Raw genomic sequence first — 24,067 nt, forward strand, 5'->3', positions numbered from 1 at the left:
ATGACCCTCATAAAAATGGGTATCCTGAATAATTTGTGTTCTGCTATAAGAAGATGTAGCCAATAGGGATGCTTGTTCGTATTTCGCATTAGAATTCGGTAATTGAAGTGTGGTAGGCAGATTTTCGCGACAGGTCCTTTTTTGAAAGATTTTTTTTCCTCTTGTTCCCACTCTACTGCTTAACAATCCCTGAAAACTTAACACATACTCTTCTACTTAACACACCCTGATAAGCTGGTATTTCTAGCACCTACGGGGGTTTTTCTATTAACCGCTAAAGTTGACAAAAATGTATAATGCAGAAAATCTGCATTACCGTATGCCGCCGACTTTAGAGGTTAATTGCAAAGCCTCCGGTGTGTTAAGTAGAAGAGTGGGAATAATGGGTCTACATGAAAAGGGCGCCGGTAAAAAAGGGCGCCTGGTGGAGCCCATATATATACCAACTTCGGCTACAAAAAAGGCGCCTGGTGTAGCCCATATAAACTTCGGCTACAAAAAGACGCTTGGTGTAGCCCATATAAAAACTTCGGCTACAAAAAAAACAAGGCGCCTGGTGTAGCCCATATAAAAACTTCGGCTACAAAAAAACTCCGGGATGTGTTAATTACTATTCCCCCTCCAGGCCGCCATGGATAGTGGGGGAAAGAAAAAATTTGGCTTCCTGTGCTTGTAGCCCATATAAAAACTTCGGCTACAAAAAAGTCAATAATATGGGCTACAGAGGGGCACCTTACTTTAGCCGAAAAAAATATGGGCTAGAAAGGGGAGCCCACTTGTAGCCGAAAACCTTGTAGCCGGAAAAATATGGGCTACAAAGGGGAGCCCACTTGTAGCCTATATCAAAACTCAGGCGCCCTTTTCTACACCTTGTAGCCCAGATTTCCAGAAATAACATTGATGTCTATGGCGGCGCCCTTTTCGTACAGGCAGCTCGGGCGCCCTTTTCAACCGATCCCGGGAATAATAAGAAAAAAAATCTTTCCAAAAGACCTTGTATTTTTGAGAAAATGATTGTTAAAGTTGGTGGAAATTTCCGCGAAGATCCGCATCGGAAAGCGGTAATTGGCAATGGCGGAAAGCGGAATTTTCACGAAATCGGAAATTGGCAATTCCGACCATCCCATGTAGGCAATCTTTTTAAGTTTGTACTGTAGTTGAAAATGTGGTATTTTTTTTTTTTTTTTTTTTTTTTTTTTCATATCCCTCTCTGTACAAGGCAAATCTAATCCATTCCCTGCCTAATACTATGTTGCATGTTCACAGTTCATTATTGTGATTAGATTTACTGAAGTGCTCTTTGCATTTATGTTACTCTTCAGACTCCTTTTTCCTGGTTATTACTTTGCTTACTTTTATGACATATCTTAACATAGTTATTTGCTCTTCAGCATAAAATAATGTTTTGAATAAATTGTGGAATTTCCTGGAACACAAACTTTCAGTAATTATTTTTCCCTGTCTTTTAGGGCTTCCAAGATGGACCTTCACAGTGCATTGGAGGAGTGCACTTTAGCCCTCAACTTATTTTTAAACAACAAATTTTCTGAAGCTCTGGAGTTATTACGGCCTTGGTATGACTTATTTAATCTCTCCCATATCTGTGTTTTTATGTGGTAGGGGTATGAAGAGTGTATCCCCTTTCTCGCTGAAAAGTGTCTGATCGCTGATCAGCTCAGAGATATGCCAGCTTGGGCTGAGATGCCCAGAACTTGCACTCCGCTCCATCCACACTACTCTCCCTTTTAGCATTGGGGGCTGCAGTGCAGAGATGATTTTTTTTTCTGAAACCTTTAAATATTTGAGGGGAGTGGAGAGAGACCATGCCAATATGGCTACTCCCAGAATGCACAATTTGTATGACTCGTACAAGAACTTTCTAGACCCAGATATGGCAGCATTTACTGGGGCTTGACTTATAATTACCAAGCATGATGGGTAGAAACTGAGCATAAAATACAATAATTAAAAAAAAAAAAATGTATAATGCAATTCTACCTTTACTGAAAACTATTAGGATACAGTAATTGGTATGTAGAATTACCAAAATGTAGGCAATCTGATCACATCCCAAGACCCACTGTTGATCTGTAAATGTGCTAGTTGAATGTACAGAATCATTTTTTCCTTCTCTTTCATTTCAGCAATTCTGATACGTAGTTTTCGTAATTGAGGGTTTTTTTGTTGTTTTTTTTCTCTTCGCTCAAACTCTGTTTGTTTAACCTGAGCCCAAAAGAGACACTGAGAGCATGAGGGAAAAGGAAATACCATGATCAGAGTAGTCAAGTGGGATGGGTTTAAGTTAAGTGGTTTGTAAATTTTAAGCCCATCTTCAACCACAAATATTTTCCTAGTTTTAAAGTGAACCTGAGGTGAGCGTAATATGGTGGCTGCCATATTTCCTTTTTAAGCAGTACCAGTTCCCTGGCTATCCTGCTAATCCTCTAACACATTCAGCCATAGACTGTGAGGAAACGCGGAAAAGCCGCCGCTAATACTCAGTGAGGCGGCTGACTCCACGTTCAACATGGCAGCTGGCGCGCAGTCGGAGCGCGGAGAAACCGCCGCATGCTCAAACAGGGCGGCGGATTCCGCGTCCAATGCGGCAAGTTGCACACATAGGCCTGCTCCTCTCAGTAATGCGGAATGCGGAGAAACCGCCGCACGCACGGACAGCGGTGTGGCGGTTTCCGCATCCAACACAGCAGAAACATTACAACAAATGACTGGTGTGGCTGGGACTGATAGTCCACACTGGTTTAGGAGGACGCGCGCACGCGCAGAGAGGCAGGGCCTTTATGGCAGTCAGAAGGGGGTCAGCTGACCAAGCCGGTCAGCTGACAATTTCAGCAACTTTCATTGGTCCAGCACTTAGGGGAGGCACTGGGGAGCGCTAGTGTATATATACTGGGTGCTGGTGTTGCGATCACTACGTGGTAGCACTCAGACCTTGTCAGTATCTGTGTTTATTAGACAGTTTCGTAGATGTTGATGATCACAGAGCTCACACCTTAGCCTAGGAATTCTGTTATTATCTGTATTATTATCTAGACCAGTTTCCAAGGTGTTGATGGCCAAGGAACTCACACCTTAGTCTAGGAATTCTGTACCATCTGTATTGTTGTTTTCTAGTCCAGTTCCTGGAGTGTGAGAATCTAGGAGCTCACACTCAAGCCTAGGCATTGTTGATTATCTGTTATGACCTTCTACCTTCCTGACCATTCTTCTGATCTCTGATTCCGTACCTTTGTCTTTCTGATACCTTGTTGCCAAACTCTGCTAGTCCCAGGATTCTGCATCTGTCTCCTGTCTCTGTACTGTATCTGTCCGTGTGTTTACGACCTGGCCTGTCCGACCTCGAGAACTATCTCTCCTGTTAAGAGAGAGTTCACAGATCTGTTAGTGACACTGCCCATTGGTGTCACCCACGTTCTGTCCTTCCCACTCTCTCAGCCTGGCTCCGCCCCTTGGGGAGCATCAGACCTGTGGAGGGAATCTGATCCAGAGCAGTATCTCTTAGTGTCTAGCACCTATCTTACAGGTGCTTTCCTCAAAGTATTACTGTTGCACCAAACACTCTCATCTCTCAGGTGTCCAGAGGTTAGAAGATATATCTAATTATCGGTGATACTGCAGATCATCAATAATCGGGTATATATCTGTATTTTCGATGATACTGCAGATCACCGGTAATCAGACCCTCTCTGTGTTACACCGATCGTTACAGAACGCCAGACCCAGAATGCAAATGGACGCACACACTGACCGTCTGGGCGCACTTACCACTTCGGTGGACTCTTATCATCCAAGTGCTGGGTAACCACAAAGCTATGATTGACGCTTTGTCCGGTTCTTTACGAACCCTGCAGACGGCAGTGGACGAGGTGCGATCCCCTCCTAGCACAGACATACGTATGCCTGTACCTGAAAAGTTTTCCGGTCACAGATCTGACTTTCGAAATTTTAGGAGTAGAGTGTTGTCCTACTTTGAGTTGAGATCTAGATCTTCAGGAACCATGGCCCAAAGGGTCACGTTTATTAAGACTTTGTTATCAGGCGATTCCCAGACCTGGGCATACAGTTTACCCGCTGGGGATTTAGCTCTAACCTCTGTACACAAATTTTTTAAGGCTATGGCAGTAATTTACGACGAACCAGACATTGCCTCGACTTCTGAGCGGAAGCTCAAGTTGTTGCGTCAAATCTTCTCAAAAGAATACTGCGCTCCACTGGATTACCACACTCACAAAGTCAGGGGATCGCAATTACAAACAGGTTCACTCCACCTTGATCAACAATACTCGAATTATTCACTGCGCATACTTCAATCCCTGTAGAATCATAGAAAGCATATAGTGCCCAGTACTGTTTGTATCAGGCTAATGCTAACACCTCGTGACGCACACCTGGGGGTAGTGCCACCACCCTATAAAAGGATTGTAGGGAATGTAACAGGTCCCCCCTCTGTGCCCGCACTCACCGAAAGAGCGTCTTGCTCTATTGCATATCACACCATACTGCCTTGCCAGCCAAGGAGATTGAAGCAGATGATGAAGACATATCCATTTATTAAAATACAGGCATCCAGCAGGCTTACAGTACAACGGACGCAAGTGCCAGCTCCACCGCGGATGATACAGAGCCACTCGCTCCTACTGCTTGTCCTGCTTCCGGGTGACGTCAATGCGCTCCTCCGACTCCGCCCTACGCGTTTCGTCACGCTCCGTGACTCATTCAGGGGCTGGAGGGCAACATTGACGTAAGATTCTTATGGCTGCGCAGCGTTACCCCCACCCTGGCTCCACCCGCAACTCCGCCCTCTCCTGTTGCTAAGTTACCACCAAAACGTGCTGGCTCTATATCACCGCTGCGCAGCATACATCAAATAAAATAAAACCATCATAAAACCATCAATCATAAAACAGTTCATACAGATTCTTCCCCTAAAAGGTAATAATCATATAAAAAAATCTTAACCCAGTTGTTTATCGATAAGGACTACCCAGCGCTTAACATTACTCCCATGATTCAAAATTCTTATTACAAATACGACATCTCTGAACCATTCATAAATAATTCCCATTATTATTTACCTTAATACATTACACATATACTAATTGTGAATAATTAAACCCCCCCTATCACATTGGTATTCAACGTTCAAAATAAAAGTGACAATACCTTCATATTACGACAATAATTCATATTACATACATAATTGATATTCATATATAATAATCAAAAAGTATGTACATAATTTTGAGATGGTGAGGTAATTGAATATGAACATTGATTATTATATATGAATATCAATTATGTATGTAATATGAATTATTGTCGTAATATGAAGGTATTGTCACTTTTATTTTGAACGTTGAATACCAATGTGATAGGGGCGGTTTAATTATTCACAATTAGTATATGTGTAATGTATTAAGGTAAATAATAATGGGAATTATTTATGAATGGTTCAGAGATGTCGTATTTGTAATAAGAATTTTGAATCATGGGAGTAATGTTAAGCGCTGGGTAGTCCTTATCGATAAACAACTGGGTTAAGATTTTTTTTATATAATTATTACCTTTTAGGGGAAGAATCTGTATGAACTGTTTTATGATGGTTTTATGATGGTTTTATTGTTTTATTTGATGTATGCTGCGCAGCGGTGATATAGAGCCAGCACGCTTTGGTGGTAGCTTAGCAACAGGAGAGGGCGGAGTTGCGGGTGGAGCCAGGGTGGGGGGAGCGCTGCGCAGCCATAAGAATCTTACGTCAATGTTGCCCTCCAGCCCCTGAATGAGTCACGGAGCGTGACGAAACGCGTAGGGCGGAGTCGGAGGAGCGCATTGACGTCACCCGGAAGCAGGACAAGCAGTAGGAGCGAGTGGCTCTGTATCATCCGCGGTGGAGCTGGCACTTGCGTCCGTTGTACTGTAAGCCTGCTGGATGCCTGTATTTTAATAAATGGATATGTCTTCATCATCTGCTTCAATCTCCTTGGCTGGCAAGGCAGTATGGTGTGATATGCAATAGAGCAAGACGCTCTTTCGGTGAGTGCGGGCACAGAGGGGGGACCTGTTACATTCCCTACAATCCTTTTATAGGGTGGTGGCACTACCCCCAGGTGTGCATCACAAGGTGTTAGCATTAGCCTGATACAAACAGTACTGGGCACTAAATGCTTTCTATGATTCTACAGGGATTGAAGTATGCGCAGTGAATAATTCGAGTATTGTTGATCAAGGTGGAGTGAACCTGTTTGTAATTGCGATCCCCTGACTTTGTGAGTGTGGTAATCTAGTGGAGCGCAGTATTCTTTTGAGAAGATTTGGTAAGATTATTCACTTTATATTTCTGCAAACATGGAGATGTTCGAATTTCAGAAACACAGGAATGTGGACTTGGACAAAATTTTTGATGAGGAACTTCCTATCCTAACAGATTTGGATCAGGATTTTAAGCTTTTACAGCACAATATGTTGAAGGAATTGCAAACTTGGTGGGACCTTGCTGCTTTACATAAATATGGGGAAAAAGGACTAGTACCCAAGAGATACCGATGGGACATTATGCCCACAGATGGGGAGGAGGGTGTAGATAATAACAATGAATGGTTTGAGTATGTTGAAACATGCGGTGTGGGTATGGTCAAGCTGTTGATTAAAAGGAAAACTAGGAGGTTGGAACGTTTGGGGGGTGAAATTGATGTGTTAAAAGTTAAACTTGACCCATTTAAACATACTGAGGAATTCCAAAGAAGATCAAATAAACTACAGGAGGTTTTGAGTGCCAAGGAAAAAGATATAATTCTGGATAAACAAACAATTTAGTAAGGATATTTTGGCATATAAAAATGAAGAGGCCTATAAATGGCAAAAAGTGAAGAATGATGATGGAGTTTCTGATAAAATGGAGGTGAATGGCGGAGGAATAGCTGAACCCCAGGGTGAACAAAAAGGTGTAGGAATGGGAGCCAGACCAAAGGGGGGTGCAGCTGGTGGGCATGAACCTCTAAAACCAAGCCCAGCTCAGCCGAGGTCTCAGCCACAGCCCAGACCACAACCCCAACCAGTGGGGGCCTTTAATCGGGGGAGGGGTGGGGGGTTGGGGAGGGGATATGGCCAGTATCCTTCACGTCCCTATATACCCAATCCATCAGGTTACCCTCCCAGGCCTGTTAGGGGGGGTGGGGGGGGGCGTATCCCAATGGGGGAAGACCACCAGTGGGGGGACCACCAGACCTTCCAGTTTATAACAGATATGAACCTCTGCAATCATATGTGAATGAGGAGCCTCCTCCTTTTTTTCACAAACCCCGATATCGCCAGGACGAATGGTACATAGACCCTCACCTCACTCCAAAAAACATCAGGAAAAGAGAGCCAGAAGAGGAATCAGAGGAGGGAGGGTACAAGAAAAGAAGGGAGTAACCAAGGGGGAGGGTATATTTAATTTAAGTGGGGTACAATTGGAAAAATCTGAGGTTAGACTGCTAGATAAGGGCTTGAAATATGCTCCTAAAAACAACTTAGATAAATTTGAAACATTTATTGATGTCCATAAGTTTGTACGATGATTGAACCTCAAAAGGTATTTCTTGGACAAAGAGGGCCCTAATAATAAAGTGAATCAAGGTGGGGGGTATGTGCATTCGAATATGCGTAACAACTCTGTGTTTAATCCTGCTAATAATGCTAGTAAGCAAGCGATTGATGTTTTTAAGAATCTGGTGATAGGAGATTTGGAGCGGGTGCAGCCTGCTCGGATCAGGACCGACGATCGGGCTGTCTGCAAGCTGCTCAAAGAAAAAGAGTTGATCATCCGACCAGCAGATAAGGGGGGAGGGGTTGTTATTTTAAATCATGATCAGTATTTTAATGAATTAGATAGACTGGTGGGGGATGAATCAGCGTATAGGAAGTTGGATGGTAATCCGGTCTCTGCCTATAAGAAGGAGCTGATCGTTCTTTTGAAAGGGGGGTTGGATGAGGGCCTAATTAATGAGAAAGAATTCGAGCATCTGGTACCGAGAAATCCTAGAACCCCTATTATTTACCAGTTACCCAAAGTACACAAGTCCATGTCCCATCCCCCAGGTCGTCCCATTATTAATGGGATAGACTCAGTGACATATAGGGTAGGTAGATATTTGGACTTCTTTTTGCAACCCGTGGTGGTCAAAATTACCACGGGTGCTTAAGGATACACTGCATACCTTGCAGGTTCTGGAGGGTATGGCAGTTAGGGATGCGGCGCTGCTGGTCACAGCGGACGTCGCATCTCTTTATACAAATATTGACCACCAAGGAGGGATTAGTGCAGTCACCAATGTTCTCAAAAGAGAGGGGAATCTCCCGTTGAAGCAAATTGAGTTCCTAATGAAACTTCTTGAATTCGCCCTGTCCAGGAATTATTTCTGGCATAAGGGTGAATTCTATGCACAGACGAAAGGCTGTGCAATGGGGGCGCCTTTCGCTCCGGCCCTGGCTAATATATATATGGCGGATTGGGAGGAAAGGGCCATCCAGATATGCCCCAAGGGGGTGGTTGAAGACCTCTTTATTATTTGGGGGGCCTCTGTTCAGGAATGGAGTGAATTCCTGGAGAAGGTGAATGAATTATGCCCTAATATCAAGTTGGAGGCGGTGATTGATATGACAAGTGTTGACTTTTTGGATCTCACCATATTTAAAGATAGGGGTCAGTTATCCACTCGGTGCTTCTTCAAAAAGACCGATAGGAATGGATTTATCCCGATGGGGAGCTGCCACCACCCCTCTTGGTTGAGGGCGGTTCCCAAGGGCCAACTCCAGAGAATTAGGAGGAACTGCAGAGAGAAAACAGACTATGCTAAACAGGCGACGGTACTCACACAGAGGTTTGTGGAGAAGGGGTACAGTCCGAGAAAAATTATCCAATTGGAAGAAGAGGTGGCTAATATGGATAGGGATGGGATGATGGTGGGGAGAAAAAATAGGGATCTCAGGCCTCCTGAGCTCCCCTTCATTTCCACGTTTAACACTCAGTTTAAACAGGTGGAGAGGATAATTCATAAACATTGGCCGGTACTTCAACAGGATGCTCGACTGAAGCTCATTATTCCTGATAAACCTAAATTTATTTATAAGCGGGCACCGAATTGAGGGATGTTCTGGTACCAAGTTGTGTTGACCCTCCAGCACGAGTGGTCATCCCATGGCAGAGGCCGGGTTTCCATGCATGTAGGGGGTGTTGTATATGTAGTGATACTAGAAGTGTGAGCACAGATGTGGTGAGATCTAATATTTTTCAACGTGAATTTAAACTTAGGCAATTTATGACCTGTGCCACAACATTTGTAGTATATGTCCTCACCTGTGAATGTGGCTTACATTATGTTGGAAGAACTACCCAGCCACTTAAGAAAAGAATTTATCAACATATGTACAATATTAGGAAAGGGTTGAAATGGCATAGTGTGTCGGCCCATTTTTTAGAGGTGCATAATAAGGATCCAGGGGGTCTGAAAGTTGTGGCAGTGGAGCATGTACGGCCACATTGGCGTGGATCGAACCGGTTGCAGCAGCTTTGCAAAAAGGAGACCGAATGGATCCATAGAATGGGCTCCCTTAATCCGAGGGGTTTGAACATAGAATTAGATATAAACTGTTTTATTGCAAATAACTAAGGTGGACCTATGCGGAGCGGGTATAAAAATGGGTATAATATGTAGATTACACTGTGAAGTTTTGCACAAAACTGAAGTTTTTATGAGGTTTATATAGATGTGGTTAGAATTTAGGTGGTTTTGCACAAATATGATGAATTTAAGCACTGTCACTTTAAATGTTAACTGACACGGAGGGTGTAGTACAGGGCTCTGTATTAGTTTGGCCGATATTATTGTGGTACGCACAGATATAGGTATGGAATGTATCATGACAGGAATTAGCATTTAACTAATTGAGAGGTAAACATGGTGAATTTTAGGCAGGTCATTTTATTAATTGGGGGTATCAGCAAAGTCCCTATTTTTTGAGGTATGCACTGTCACTTTGAGGGAATATCTGGTCACTTTCAAGGGTGTATACAGTGTATAAGGGCACTTTTGGATATATGCAAGGAGTGGTAGATTTAGAAGGTGCACTGTCACCTTTAATCACAGTTTGTGAGTAGATTTATAGATATAAATAGGGTTAATTTAATATAGGGAGCACTGTCACTTTAAAAGTATGTACATAATTTTGAGATGGTGAGGTAATTGAATATGAACATTGATTATTATATATGAATATCAATTATGTATGTAATATGAATTATTGTCGTAATATGAAGGTATTGTCACTTTTATTTTGAACGTTGAATACCAATGTGATAGGGGCGGTTTAATTATTCACAATTAGTATATGTGTAATGTATTAAGGTAAATAATAATGGGAATTATTTATGAATGGTTCAGAGATGTCGTATTTGTAATAAGAATTTTGAATCATGGGAGTAATGTTAAGCGCTGGGTAGTCCTTATCGATAAACAACTGGGTTAAGATTTTTTTATATAATTATTACCTTTTAGGGGAAGAATCTGTATGAACTGTTTTATGATTGATGGTTTTATTGTTTTATTTGATGTATGCTGCGCAGCGGTGATATAGAGCCAGCACGCTTTGGTGGTAACTTAGCAACAGGAGAGGGCGGAGTTGCGGGTGGAGCCAGGGTGGGGGGAGCGCTGCGCAGCCATAAGAATCTTACGTCAATGTTGCCCTCCAGCCCCTGAATGAGTCACGGAGCGTGACGAAACGCGTAGGGCGGAGTCGGAGGAGCGCATTGACGTCACCCGGAAGCAGGACAAGCAGTAGGAGCGAGTGGCTCTGTATCATCCGCGGTGGAGCTGGCACTTGCGTCCGTTGTACTGTAAGCCTGCTGGATGCCTGTATTTTAATAAATGGATATGTCTTCATCATCTGCTTCAATCTCCTTGGCTGGCAAGGCAGTATGGTGTGATATGCAATAGAGCAAGACGCTCTTTCGGTGAGTGCGGGCACAGAGGGGGGACCTGTTACATTCCCTACAATCCTTTTATAGGGTGGTGGCACTACCCCCAGGTGTGCGTCACAAGGTGTTAGCATTAGCCTGATACAAACAGTACTGGGCACTATATGCTTTCTATGATTCAGGGATTGAAGTATGCGCAGTGAATAATTCGAGTAAAGTTGTTGTGTCAAGGCAAGAGTCCGGTCGAAGAGTATGCTGCCGAATTTAGGAGGTGGTCAGTTTCAGCCAGGTGGGACACCTATGCTCTCTTAGGCCTAGTGCACACCAGAGCGGTTCTGCTGCGGTTTGCGATCCGCTTGCGAGTGCGGATCCGCTAGGGTAATGTATTTCAATGGGCTGGTGCACACCAGAGCGGGAGGCGTTTTGCAGAAACGCATACTCCCGGGCTGCTGCAGATTTTGGATTGTGGATGCGTTTCTGCCTCAATGTTAAGTATAGGAAAAAACGCAAACCGCTCTGAAAAACGGCACTTCAGAGCGGTTTGCCAGGCGTTTTTTGTTACAGTAGCTGTTCAGTAACAGCTTTACTGTAACAATACATGACATCTACTACACCAAAAACGCTTCACAAAACCGCAAAATGCTAGCTGAAACGCTACAGAAAAATAAGAAAAAGCGTTTCAAAATCTGCTAGCATTTTGCGGATCTGCTAGCGTTTTTTGGTGTGCACCAGGCCTTAGACTGTTTCTTATCAGGGTTGTCAGATGAAGTCTCTGATCTTATGTTAAGTCAGCCCGAGCCCAAAACCGTCGATGAGGCCATTTCATCGGCAACCAGGATTGATCGCAGATTACGTTATCAACGGCAGACTCGGGGTAGAAACTGTCACTGTTTTTCTCGAGATTTAGATTTGTAATTACGTACACTTCAGGTAGTAAAAACATTAAGGCGGATGCCTTGTCCAGATGTTTTGAGCCGGAGACAGCACAGCCCTCAGAACCTGAAACCATTGTTCCACAGAAGGTAGTACTGGGAGCCACAGAAACTTGGAAAGACTGGATGGAGACTTTAGGTCCCTTCCAGCAGGATGTCCCTGAGGGAAAGCCTGAAGGGGTTATGTTTGTGCCACTGCCCTTTCGTCTCCAGGTTTTGCAGATGTTTCACTCGCACAAGAATGCTGGGCACCCTGGGGCCTCCAGAACGCAAGACTTGGTTGCTAGATTTGCTTGGTGGCCTTCTTTGGCAACGGACTGCAAGGAGTATGTCAGAGAGTGTGCAGTGTGTGCAAAAAGCAAACCCTCCCGTCTGGCACCTGTGGGTACGTTGCAGCCTTTGCCCACCCCGAGTGAACCATGGACCCATCTGTCCATGGATTTTGTAGGTGAGCTTCCAAGGTCTGAAGGCATGTCGGTCATTTGGGTGGTAGTCGACCGTTTCAGTAAAATGGCCCATTTTGTGCCCTTGAAAGGACTCCCCTCGGCCCAGGAGTTGGCCGATCTTTTCATCATCCACGTTTTCCGACTTCATGGCATTCCGGAAAACATTGTGTCAGATCGGGGAGTCCAATTTGTCTCTAGATTTTGGAGGGCATTTTGCCATCAAATGGGCTTGGAACTGTCATTTTCGTCGGGCTACCACCCACAGATCAATGGTCAGACGGAGAGGGTTAATCAGTCATTGGAACAGTTTTTGAGGTGTTATGTTGCAGAAGCGCAAACTGATTGGGTCAAGTTCTTGCCATATGCAGAATTTGCGCACAATAATTTGAAAAGCTCTTCCTCTGGGTTCTCTCCGTTTCAGGTGGTAATGGAAAGTTGCCCAAGTTTTCCCCATTGCCAGTAGCCTCCACTCCGTTTCCAGCTATGGAGGCTTGGCAAAAGTCGTTCAAAACCATTTGGGGGATTGTGAAAAGCAATTTGGAAAAGGCTTTTCAAAGTCAGAAAGGTCAAGCTGACAAACGATCCTTAGAGTGGAAGTTCCGACCAGGAGACCTGGTCTGGGTGTCCACACGTCATTTAACCCTGAAACAACCCTCGCCCAAGTTAGGTCCCAGGTTTGTGGGCCCTTTTTCTGTGACCAGGAAGGTCAACAATGTTACTTATGCCATCAATCTTCCTGCTAGCATGCGTGGTGTAAGATCTTTTCATGTGTCCCTGCTTAAGCCAGCAGTCCATGTGGGTACCACTCCTCCTGTCATGGTAGACGACCAACCTGAGTATGAAGTAGAGAAAATTTTAGATTCACGAGTAGTGCAGAACTCACTACAGTATCTAGTGCACTGGAAGGGGTATGGTATGGAGGAGAGAACATGGGTACCTGAGTGTCGCATGCATGCGGACAAATTAAGAAGGGAATTCCACACTCGATATCCCGAGAAACCTGGTAGGAGTTGTCCGGAGTCCACTCCTCGGGGGGGGGGGGGGGTACTGTGAGGAAACGCGGAAAAGCCGCCGCTAATACTCAGTGAGGCGGCTGACTCTGCGTTCAACATGGCAGCTGGCGCGCAGTCGGAGCGCGGAGAAACCGCCGCATGCTCAAACAGGGCGGCGGATTCCGCGTCCAATGCGGCAAGTTGCACGCATAGGCCTGCTCCTCTCAGTAATGCGGAATGCGGAGAAAACGCCGCACGCACGGACATCCAACACAGCAGAAACATTACAACACATGACTGGTGTGGCTGGGACTGATAGTCCACACTGGTTTAGGAAGACGCGCGCGCGCAGAGAGGCAGGGCCTTTATGGCAGTCAGAAGGGGGTCAGCTGACTAAGCCGGTCAGCTGACAATTTCAGCAACTTTCATTGGTCCAGCACTTAGGGGAGGCGCTGGAGAGCGCTAGTGTATATATACTGGGTGCTGGTCATTCATCTGGTGTCTGGCGTTGCGATCACTACGTGGTAGCACTCAGACCTTGTCAGTGTCTGTGTTTTATTAGACCATTTCGTAGGTGTTGATGATCACGGAGCTCACACCTTAGCCTAGGAATTCTGTTATTATCTGTATTATTATCTAGACCAGTTTCCAAGGTGTTGATGGCCAAGGAACTCACACCTTAGTCTAGGAATTCTGTACCATCTGTATTATTGTTATTTTCTAGTCCAGTTCCTGGAGTGTGAGAATCTAGGAGCTCACACTCAAGCCTAGGCATTGTTGATTATCTGTTATGACCTTCTGCCTTCCTGACCATTCTTCTGATCTCTGATTCTGTACCTTTGTCTTTCTGATACCTTGCTGCCAAACTCTGCTAGTCCTAGGATTCTGCATCTGTCTCCTGTCTCTGTACTGTATCTGTCCGTGTGTTTATGACCTGGCCTGTCTGACCTCGAGAACTATCTCTCCTGTTAAGAGAGAGTTCACAGATCTGTTAGTGACACTGCCCATTGGTGTCACCCACGTTCTGTCCTTCCCACTCTCTCAGCCTGGCTCCGCCCCTTGGGGAGCATCAGACCTGTGGAAGGAATCTGATCCAGAGCAGTATCTCTTACTGTCTAGCACCTATCTTACAGGTGCTTTCCTCAAAGTATTACTGTTGCACCAAACACTCTCATCTCTCAGGTGTCCAGAGGTTAGAAGATATATCTGATTATCGGTGATACTGCAGATCATCAATGATCGGGTATATATCTGTATTTTCGGTGATACTGCAGATCAGCGGTAATCAGACCCTCTGTGTTACACCGATCGTTACATAGACCCTGAACAAGCATATGCAGATTAGGTGTTTCTGACAATATTGTCAGAGCTGACAAGACTAGCTACATGCTTGTTCCTGGTGTAATTCACACAATACTGCAACCAAATAGATCAGCAGTGCTGCCAGGCAACTGGTATGGTTTAAAAGGAAACAAATATGGCAGCCTCTATATCACTCTTACTTTAGGTTTACTTTAAGTTTCATACACAGTTTAGATTAAACTTGGCCGAGGCAGCTACTAAAGATTGTCTCAGGTGTGAATCTAGTGTCTACTGGAGTTCTGATTATGTTTGTGAAAGATACGGCATACGAGGTCTTCTCACCCGAGCAGTCTTTTAACATATTTAAAGGTAAAATTCATATTTTATTGGTTTTAGGCGCTTCTGATCACCATGGAAAATACAGGGTGGGCCATTTATATGGATACACCTTAATAAAATGGGAATGGTTGGTGATATTAACTTCCTGTTTGTGGCACATTAGTATATGTGAGGGAGTGGTGACCATGGTGGCCATTTTGAAGTCGGCCATTTTGAATCCAAACCAAAAATTGATGGTATGGTGTATTATATGTGGTACAAAGATAGTGGGGCCATTACTCATCAATGGAAACCTCAAGGCCACTGGATATGCAAAATTTCTACATGATGATGTGTTTCCCTCTTTTTGCACTGAAGCTGGCACGTTCCCTGAGTTTTTCCAGCAAGATGGTGCACCACCACATTATGGGTGTCAGGTCCGAGCATTCCTAGATGGACAGTTTCCTGGAAAGTGGATTGGTCATCGTGGGCCAGTTTAATGGCCCCAAAGTCTCCCGATCTGGCCCCCTTAGACTTTTATCTTTGGGGTCATCTGAAGGCAATTGTCTATGCTGTGAAGATACGGGATGTGCAGCACCTGAAACTACGGATATTGGAAGCCTGTGCTAGCATTTCTTCGGTGTTGCTATCAGTGGGAGAAGAGGGTTGCATTGACAATCCAACACAATGGGCAGCACATGGAACACATTTTATAAGTGGTCAGAAACTTGTAAATAACTCATGAAAGAATAAAGTTGCGTTAAAACCACACACCATTGTTTTTCTTGTGAAATTCCAAATAAGTTTGATGTGTCACATGACCCTCTTCCTATTGAAAAACCAAAAGTTGGATTCAAAATGGCCGACATCAAAATCGCCGCCATGGTCACCACCATCTTGAAAAGTCCCCCCCCCCCCCCCTCATATATACTAATGTGCCACAAACAGGAAGTTAATATCACCAACCATTCCCGTTTTATTAAGGTGTATCCATATAAATGGCCCACCCTGTATTTTAATGGATTGCTGGCATCATGCCTTTTGCGTGCATATCTCTTTCATGGGGTTGATATAAGCAAAAGCCACAGTATTTCTTTGTAATGGAATATAATTCACTAGCCAAGTTTGATCTTAAAATTATGTATATATTAAGCGGATCATATAAATGCTTTCATTTTGTATGTGTGACAAGCAGAAGGCAAAATATATTAAAAGTATTTCTGACCATTTTTTGCCCCTGAAAGCCAGGGGTCTACCAGTCCCTGCCACAGGGGCAGACCCTTAAAGCAGGAATATAAAAAGGGAAATTTCAAGTCCTGCCCTTCAAAACTCATAAGGTAGCTCCCATTTGAATGAGCTTATAAGCACAGACGTTTTGCTTAGAGTTCCACAAAAAAACTAGACTCTGACATCTTCAAACTTTATGTACCGTATTCTTATCCCCCATTTTCCCCTTTTTATTTTAAAGAGAACCTGAAGTGAAAATAAAAAGTCAAAATAACCATACACAGGTCATACTGACCTCCTATGTGGCCTACTCCTCAATCTTTTTCTCCTCTCCTGCGTCCCATTTTTCCACTGTGATCAATGGAATTCTCCGTCCTCCTTTTAAAAAATGGCCATTACCCCATAACAGCTTCCTGGTCAGCACACTGTTAAACTGTAATATCACCCACTTGAGCCACAGGGAACCATGGACATCACCTTGCACATTCAATTGTAACTGACAGCTGCTGATATATAACTGACAGCAACTGGTATATTTCAGATCTGACAAAATCTTGTCAGAACTGAAAGGGATCACTGTAAGAAGAAAATGGTGAGTGTCTGAGAGGAACTGCCGGTGAGGTTAGTATGTAATATTCATTTGCAGCTACGTCATGTGTTTATATGTAATATTTTTTCTCGCTTCAGGTTCCTTTTAAAGCTGTTTGCTGCATGTTTTGATTTTGTTACTTATAACATTTTTGGGTAATAATAATATATGCACCTTTATCATCCTATAGTAACAGAATTCTAGAACCTATAAGCTAGCTACATCCTGCACAGCCTTGTCCACAAACTGTTGCCCAAGGGATTGTCACGATCCCCACCAGGAGAAAGAAATGTGAAGTGTCTGCCCAGCTTTTACACAAAATAGTACAGGAGCCCCACAACTATCTATTTCCTGTAATACAGACTTTTAGTGCGCAGACTGCAGTTTTCTTAAGGGGCCCATACACTGGTCGATTTCAGCCATCAATCAGAAATCGATTTTATCAATTCCATCAATTTGATCTATCTGACAGGATGGAAGATCTAGATCTATCTGCTGCTGGCAGCAGATCGATGGCCCATACAGTTGCATTGGATCTAATGGTCCAATAATGCATTTAGATTGATTTCCAATAGATTTCATTCTGAAATATATTGAAAATCTGTTCCTAGTGTGTGGCACACATCAGATAGATTCCTGTCAGATTGGACTTGACAGGCATCTGCCAGGAATCTGAGGGTCGAATCTGCTGCAAATCTATAAGTGTATGGCCACCTTAAGATAAATCAGTCTGTGCTTTTCCCCCTTGCAATCTGAACAGTAGGATGATACGGAACCAAAAGAGCAGCAGCTCCCTCAAGTGAGCCTATTCATTCTTTCAGATTGGCTGCTTCTGGTAATGTCACCAAAATGTAAGACTACATGAAGTATTCTAGCTTGACCCAAATAAATTATCAGGGCATTCTGCTTGCTATGCTATCAAGATTGTACAATTAAGGTGGCCATACACATATAGATTGGCAGCAGATTCGACCATTAGATTTCTGCCAGATGTCTGTCAAGTCAAATTTGACAGAAAACTATCTGATGTGTGCCACACACTAGGAACAGATTTCCAATCAAATCTATTAGAAATCTGTCACAGGAGGCCCTAGTGGTCAGACCGCAAATGGCCTTCCAAACGGTGCCAGCGCACGGATCGTGCGAACTCTGGTCGCAGTCAATGCGAAGGAACCATTGGGAATTGGCCGCAGACAAACCAGAAGGAAGCCTGTGAGGTACGGTAATTACAACTTAAAACACGATTCCAGGGTATAACTGTCACCACCACTGATATGGGCCAGTGGACCCGACTGCCTGACTGATCCTGCGAATAAAAACGGTTAAAACACGCTGTATTCTGTCTAGCCAACAACAAACAATAGTAGCGTCTCTTCAGAGACCTGGGATCGGTTCTGTGTGTGCCGAATAATAGGGTAGCTAGAACAACTACTGACGATAGCGTTGGTTTATTGAAAGCAATATAAATAATTAATATATACAGACAATTATTAAAATCAACAATTATTAAAACAGTAATAGCCAGTATGAAAAATAAAAGGGAGAAAAAATACTTAGTTCCTGGAAAGATGTCCTTTAGTGGGAAAACTTGTAGAGTTCCTTTTGTTCAGTTCAGCAAAGTTTAAAATCCAAGCAATATGGAAGATGTCCTTTGTTCAGTTTCAGCAAAGATGGCCGATCAAGATGGCCGCTAGCCATGTCTCCTTTGTTTCAGCTTAGACAAGATGGCCGCCAACCATGTGTCCTCTGGCTGGCAATGTGCTTTCAGGAAGGTGGAATTTGGAGTAAATCAATAGCCCGGGCAGCTCATGTACTTTTAATGGAGCTGCTTTCAGAGGCGGGCTTCCAGAGTCGGCCCCCGGGCCGGACTATGGTAATCACATCTGGGCAGGGGCTTCCACAAGCCCCATAATCCTGACATTTCTCTAGACCGACCTACGCGGCCGGCACACAAATAATAATTACATATTCTCGATCCCCAGAACCTACCGATTAATATGATACCTTGGATGCGGGTGTTAGGGCGTATGGTTACCGAGGGGTCCATAACTCCTTAACTGAAGGGGCCATCACAATGAATTTCATATCAGCACAATGGCCAGATTTTACCGAATAAGACTATATGAATTTTATAGCTGTGCGATATACGGTCTCCATTTAATAGGTAAGAAACCCTATCCGCCACATTTTCCTATCTGCCTGGTCGGTGCCGTTCTGGCTGCTTTGTCATGGCCCCCTGGAGAGCCAGTTTCCTTTCTCTTTTCATGGGGCCATCTGGCTGTGGGGGAAAAGGAGCTGGTCCCTTTAGGGAAAAACATTCCTGAGGGGAATGCTTTGCTCACAGGGAAACAGGTCTCTGGATTAAAAAACACAAAAGTGTCGTTTTCTGATCGCTTGCACGACTGCACAGATCCGACAGGGAGCGATCAGGAAAGCGACTGTGAATTCTCTAGATTCACCTGCGTTTCTCACGGCTATTCCGTGACAAAATCTGTCTAAATACATTATTGGACCATTAGATCCAATGCAACTCTATGGGCTGGCAGCAGATTGACCTAGATTTTCCATCCTATCAGATCAAATTGATCAAAATCGGGCACAAATCGATCGATATATTTGATAGAATAAATTTCCAATTAATCGATTCCATAGAAATCGACCAGTGTATGGGCCCCTTTTTAGAATTGTTTTGACAAATTGAATCAACTTGATACAGTCACAAGGTTTTAGTACCCAATTAGGACAAAAGGGTATTGATTTGGCCTTTTGCCTATCAGCATTACAAATACAATTGTGCATTAATATACGCTTTAAATCAAAATCCTGGACATGCTAATCTCTCTTTTTCATTTGAAACCTAATGTACCGGTAGTTTCTGCATCATAACCTTTTTGTTCTGCTCTCCATCTTATTCACTACAGGGCTAAAGACAGCATGTATCATGCTCTCGGATACAGCACCATCTTGGTCATGCAGGCAGCAATGACGTTTGAGCCACAAGATATCCAAATGGGAATTGGCACAATGAAAGAGGCTTTACAGACTTGTCAAAGGTACAATAATAGTTTTGTGTTTAATTTAAGGTGATAACTGAGTTATAGAAGCATGATGGGGCCTTTTTTAAACCATAGAGGGGGTTTTACATTGAAATCAAAAGGGCTATCTGTTGCATCTTTTACCTGGCATAATGTTGGGATGCTCTCCAGTTGGGCCCTTTCAAACGGTAGAGTGACTCTCAGTGTTTTGTTTCCAGTTGATTTAAAGCCTTGTTAGAACACTTATTAACTTATTGTACACAGAGGTCCTCCAGCACCCAAGGTTGAGACACCAAAGTGCGCCCCTCCATCCCTCCCACCCCAGCTGTTACACACTGATTGCTATTAGAGTAAGGTGCCCCAGGGCCCCCAACACCTTAATCTCTAGTTATCTGGCTTGTAGTCACTGCAATGTATCCCCTTTTCTTATTGCTCTCTGCTTCAAACACATTAGGGAAATGATAGCTGAGTGAGTTGTGCGCCCAGAGGCTGGAGCCTGTCAAGCCTCTGCCTTGGCCTAGCCCTGATTGTACATAACAGACTCCACATCAAGGTGGCAAAGGTGAAAGAAAATCTTCAGCTTTGTTTCGGGATACATAATGTGTTCACAACAGATTTCTTTAGTCTGGAATGCTGCTGGATAGAAGGGGTCCTTAGTTTCCATGTATCATAATATATGGATATTTTGTGCATTATTTTGAAATTGATGTTTTTTGTTTTTTTTGTTTGTTCGTTTTTTTACCGTTAGGTTTACAGATCAAACCATTTTGAAGTAGTTTCAGTCTGTCAAGTGTAATAATAATCCATAAGGCTCCGCACCATCTTGATAAAATTGACTTTATTCAAAAAAGATTAAAAAACGTACAGGAAGCATGTGCCGGGTCTGACGTTGACACACAGCGTTTCAGACTCAGTCCTTTCTCAGACTGCCACAAAACACATGACTCCAGGGTATGGTTCCCTGCACATCTGATGACCATTGGTGCGAAATCATTTTGCACATGTTTGATATAATATGCAGTATAGTCTGATGCCGGATAAGTGTGCTTTCTGGTTGCTTGAGACCCAATGTTAAAAATAGACCTACAGTGTTCTCCCCAGGCTCTTTTAGCCGGGTGCTCCACCCGGCTAGATTTGGTGACCACCCGGCTGTCATCTGCTCACCTCCTCACCTCCTCCTATGCTGTAAGCACAGTTGCCCTGCATTTTCAACTCTCCCCACCCGGCCACTTTTCCATGCCACCCGGCTACTATTTCATGCCACCCGGCTGGAAAAAAAATTCTGGGGAGAACACTGACCTAGGTAATACAGTACTATATCCCACTCTATATACATACCATGAAGTCTGTATTAAATATGAAAATTCAGAAATTGAAAGTATACTAGCCTTGGGGGAAGCTGTGGAACCCAGTCTTCAAAGGGAACCTACACTGAGAACAATATGGATTTTTCCTTTTAAAATAATACCAGTTGTCTGACTCTCCTGCTGATCCTGTGACACTAATACTTTAATCCACAGCCCCTGAACAAGCATGCAGATCAGGTGCTCTGACTGAAGTCAGACTGGATTAGCTGCATGCTTGTTTCAGGTGTGTGATTCAGCCAGTACTGCAGCCACAGAGATCAGCAGGACTGCCAGGCAACTGGTATTGTTTAAAAGGAAACCTCCATATCCCTCTCAGTTTAGGTTCCCTTTAAGCACAGTAAAGACCACAAACCACCTTAGAGAAGTTGGCCTTCACCCACTGTGAGTACTGCCGGCGATTTGTGCTGGTTGGTTGAGACTCCTGGTTAGTTGAATTCCAGGTGACTGGGACTCTACTTTTAAATATATATCTTTAAATTGTTTTTCATTCATCAAAAGAACATTTTCTTTCAGTTTTTCTGTACAGTGATCAATTTAATGACTAAACCTAAAGATTGAAAGATTTGGTTGTATTGTATGTTGACAAATTTTAGAATACCTTCCTAGTTTTAGTCTAATACCATATTGTCTGTCTGTGATAATTAGCCAAGTGCACTGCTGTATCATTTCAGATCATACGTTTTATTGTTATACTAATAATCATTTTCCTTTATCCTAGATTCAGAAAAAGAAATTCTGTGGTGGAATCTTTATCTAACTTGGTGTCCAAACAAACAGGGGATCATCTATCTGATGGTAACAATAAAATGTGTCTATTACAGTAATGCCAGGCTGTACTGTTTTAAGCGTTTATAACAGGTGCTTGTAATGCCTATGTTTACTCTGTCCTGTTCAGTAAGCCAGCACCTATTCAGTAGGAGACCTTAGGCAAGTCTTCCTAACACTGCTACTGCCTATAGAGTGCGTCCTAGTGGCTGCAGCTCTGGCGCTTTAAGTCCGCCAGGAGAAAAGCGCGATATAAATGTTATTTGTCTTGTCTTGTCTGTCTTAAGTGCTTTTTTTTCCCCGTATGCTGGGAATACACAATGCGTTTTTTGGAGGGCAGAATTACTTTCCAATCTGATTTCCAATCGTTTTTCTGATTGATTTCAATTCACTTCTATGAGAAAATCGTTCAAAAAAGACCTGTCGGAAATTATCTATCGAGCCATCTGTCTACCCCCCCCCCCCCCCCCAAAAAAAAACCTCATGGTTTATTCCCAGCATTAGTGCTTCATGGTTTTAAAGTGAACTAGAGGTAAAAATAAATTGATGAGATAAACAATTGTATTTATCCTCCTACTCCTAAAAATGACTTTTCTTTGGTAGATATCCCATAGTTTAATATTTTAAACATTTACAAAGTAGATTGAATGTTTTATTGTCTCTACTCAAGAGTTCCAGAGTTTAAATACATGAACTATTGTCTTTTTTTTTCTATCTCTCCCCTGCCCTTGGAAGTTGTATTCTGTTGTAATTTGCATATCAGTGAGGTTTACTATATTCCCGGCAAGGTACCGACAAGACAGACGCTATCACTTGCATACCTTTTTTGCTGCCTGAAAAGCGTTGTTTTTCACTGTACATACACGTTTATCTCATCATGTCACATGTTACCTCGGGTACATTTTAAAGTGTCACTATGATGAAACAAGGGCCTCAATTCACTAAGCTTATCTCCTGTCTTTAATAACGTTTCTAGAGTTATCACCATGGTGATGAGGCATGTAGTATTCAGGCATGTAGTATTCAGGAAACATTTTACCTCAGGCAAACCTAAAGTTAACTCTTCAATCTTTAAAATAACTCTAGCTACGTTACATTGGAACTATAAATATTCACAGCGCATTTACTCTGGGACAATGGTACATATTATATGTACTGTATGCATTTATATGGATGTTAAAGGAAAACTGCAGGGGGGACGGGGGAAAATGCATTGAACTTACCCGGGGCTTCTAATGGTCCCCCGCAGGCATCCTTTGCCCGTGCAGCCACTCATGCTCCGGCCTCGTCTCTGGTTCACTTCTGGAATTTCAGACTTCAAAGTCTGAAAACCACTGCACTTGCATTGCCGTGTCCTCGCTCCCGCTGATGTCACCAGGAGTGTTTTGTGCAGGCCCATTATGGTCTGTGCCTGCGCAGTACGCTCCTGGTGACCTCAGCGGGAGCGAGGACATGGCTACGCAGGCGTAGTGGTTTTCAGACTTTAAAGTCTGAAATTCCATTAGTGAACTGGAGGCGGGGCCGAAGCATCGGTGAGTGGCTGCGCAGACACAGGATGTCTGTGGACTGTGGGGGACCATTAGATGCCCCGTGTAAGTTCAATGCATTTTCCCCTGAAACCCCTACAGTATTCCTTTTAAATTTTACTTTTGAGAACCTTTTCTGAGTGCTAATTGGGGTTATACTGAAATGCACCTGCAAATATTGGCGGTAGTGTACAGCATTAAAGACTTTCTGGTGATTTATTAATCTATTTACAGCCCATCAATCTGCCACTGTAAGGGCCTCTAGTATTTCCTGTGTTGTAGTAGAAAACAAAGTGATTTATGTATGTAGGTCATGAATGAGATGGAACTGAGGAAAAATTCAGTTCAGGTTTTGCCTTTAGTCATCCAGTGAAACATGTATCCAAGTAAAACCTATTCCTTTAAATCAATCTTTTCCTGTTTGCAGATTTGCTGAACTAGTTCTAAAGAACTATTTTAGCACTCCTAGAAATGTCTCTGTTAAAAGCAAAGATATTTTTTTTATTTATTTTTTACCAGTTATCCCTTGGTCCTGAAGACATGTTCTAACAAATTGGGATGAATAATTAAGTTGGCTACATACTACATTATTGATA

At 43.3% G+C, this 24,067-nt stretch overlaps 1 protein-coding gene across 2 annotated transcripts in view; it reads left to right on the forward strand.

Moving 5' to 3' along the window:
- The window catches only part of TTC39B (tetratricopeptide repeat domain 39B), a 275,315-nt gene that overhangs the window by 157,565 nt on the left and 93,683 nt on the right, over positions 1-24,067 (forward strand). For both annotated transcript variants that reach the window (XM_068234826.1, XM_068234833.1), the window contains 3 exons: positions 1,470-1,574; positions 19,700-19,831; positions 21,899-21,975. In XM_068234826.1, coding sequence (XP_068090927.1) covers positions 1,470-1,574; positions 19,700-19,831; positions 21,899-21,975 — 314 coding nt within the window. The remainder of the gene's footprint in view (positions 1-1,469; positions 1,575-19,699; positions 19,832-21,898; positions 21,976-24,067) is intronic.

This window comes from Hyperolius riggenbachi, chromosome 1 (genome assembly GCF_040937935.1).
Source record: "Hyperolius riggenbachi isolate aHypRig1 chromosome 1, aHypRig1.pri, whole genome shotgun sequence".
Taxonomy (NCBI): Eukaryota; Metazoa; Chordata; class Amphibia; order Anura; family Hyperoliidae; genus Hyperolius; species Hyperolius riggenbachi.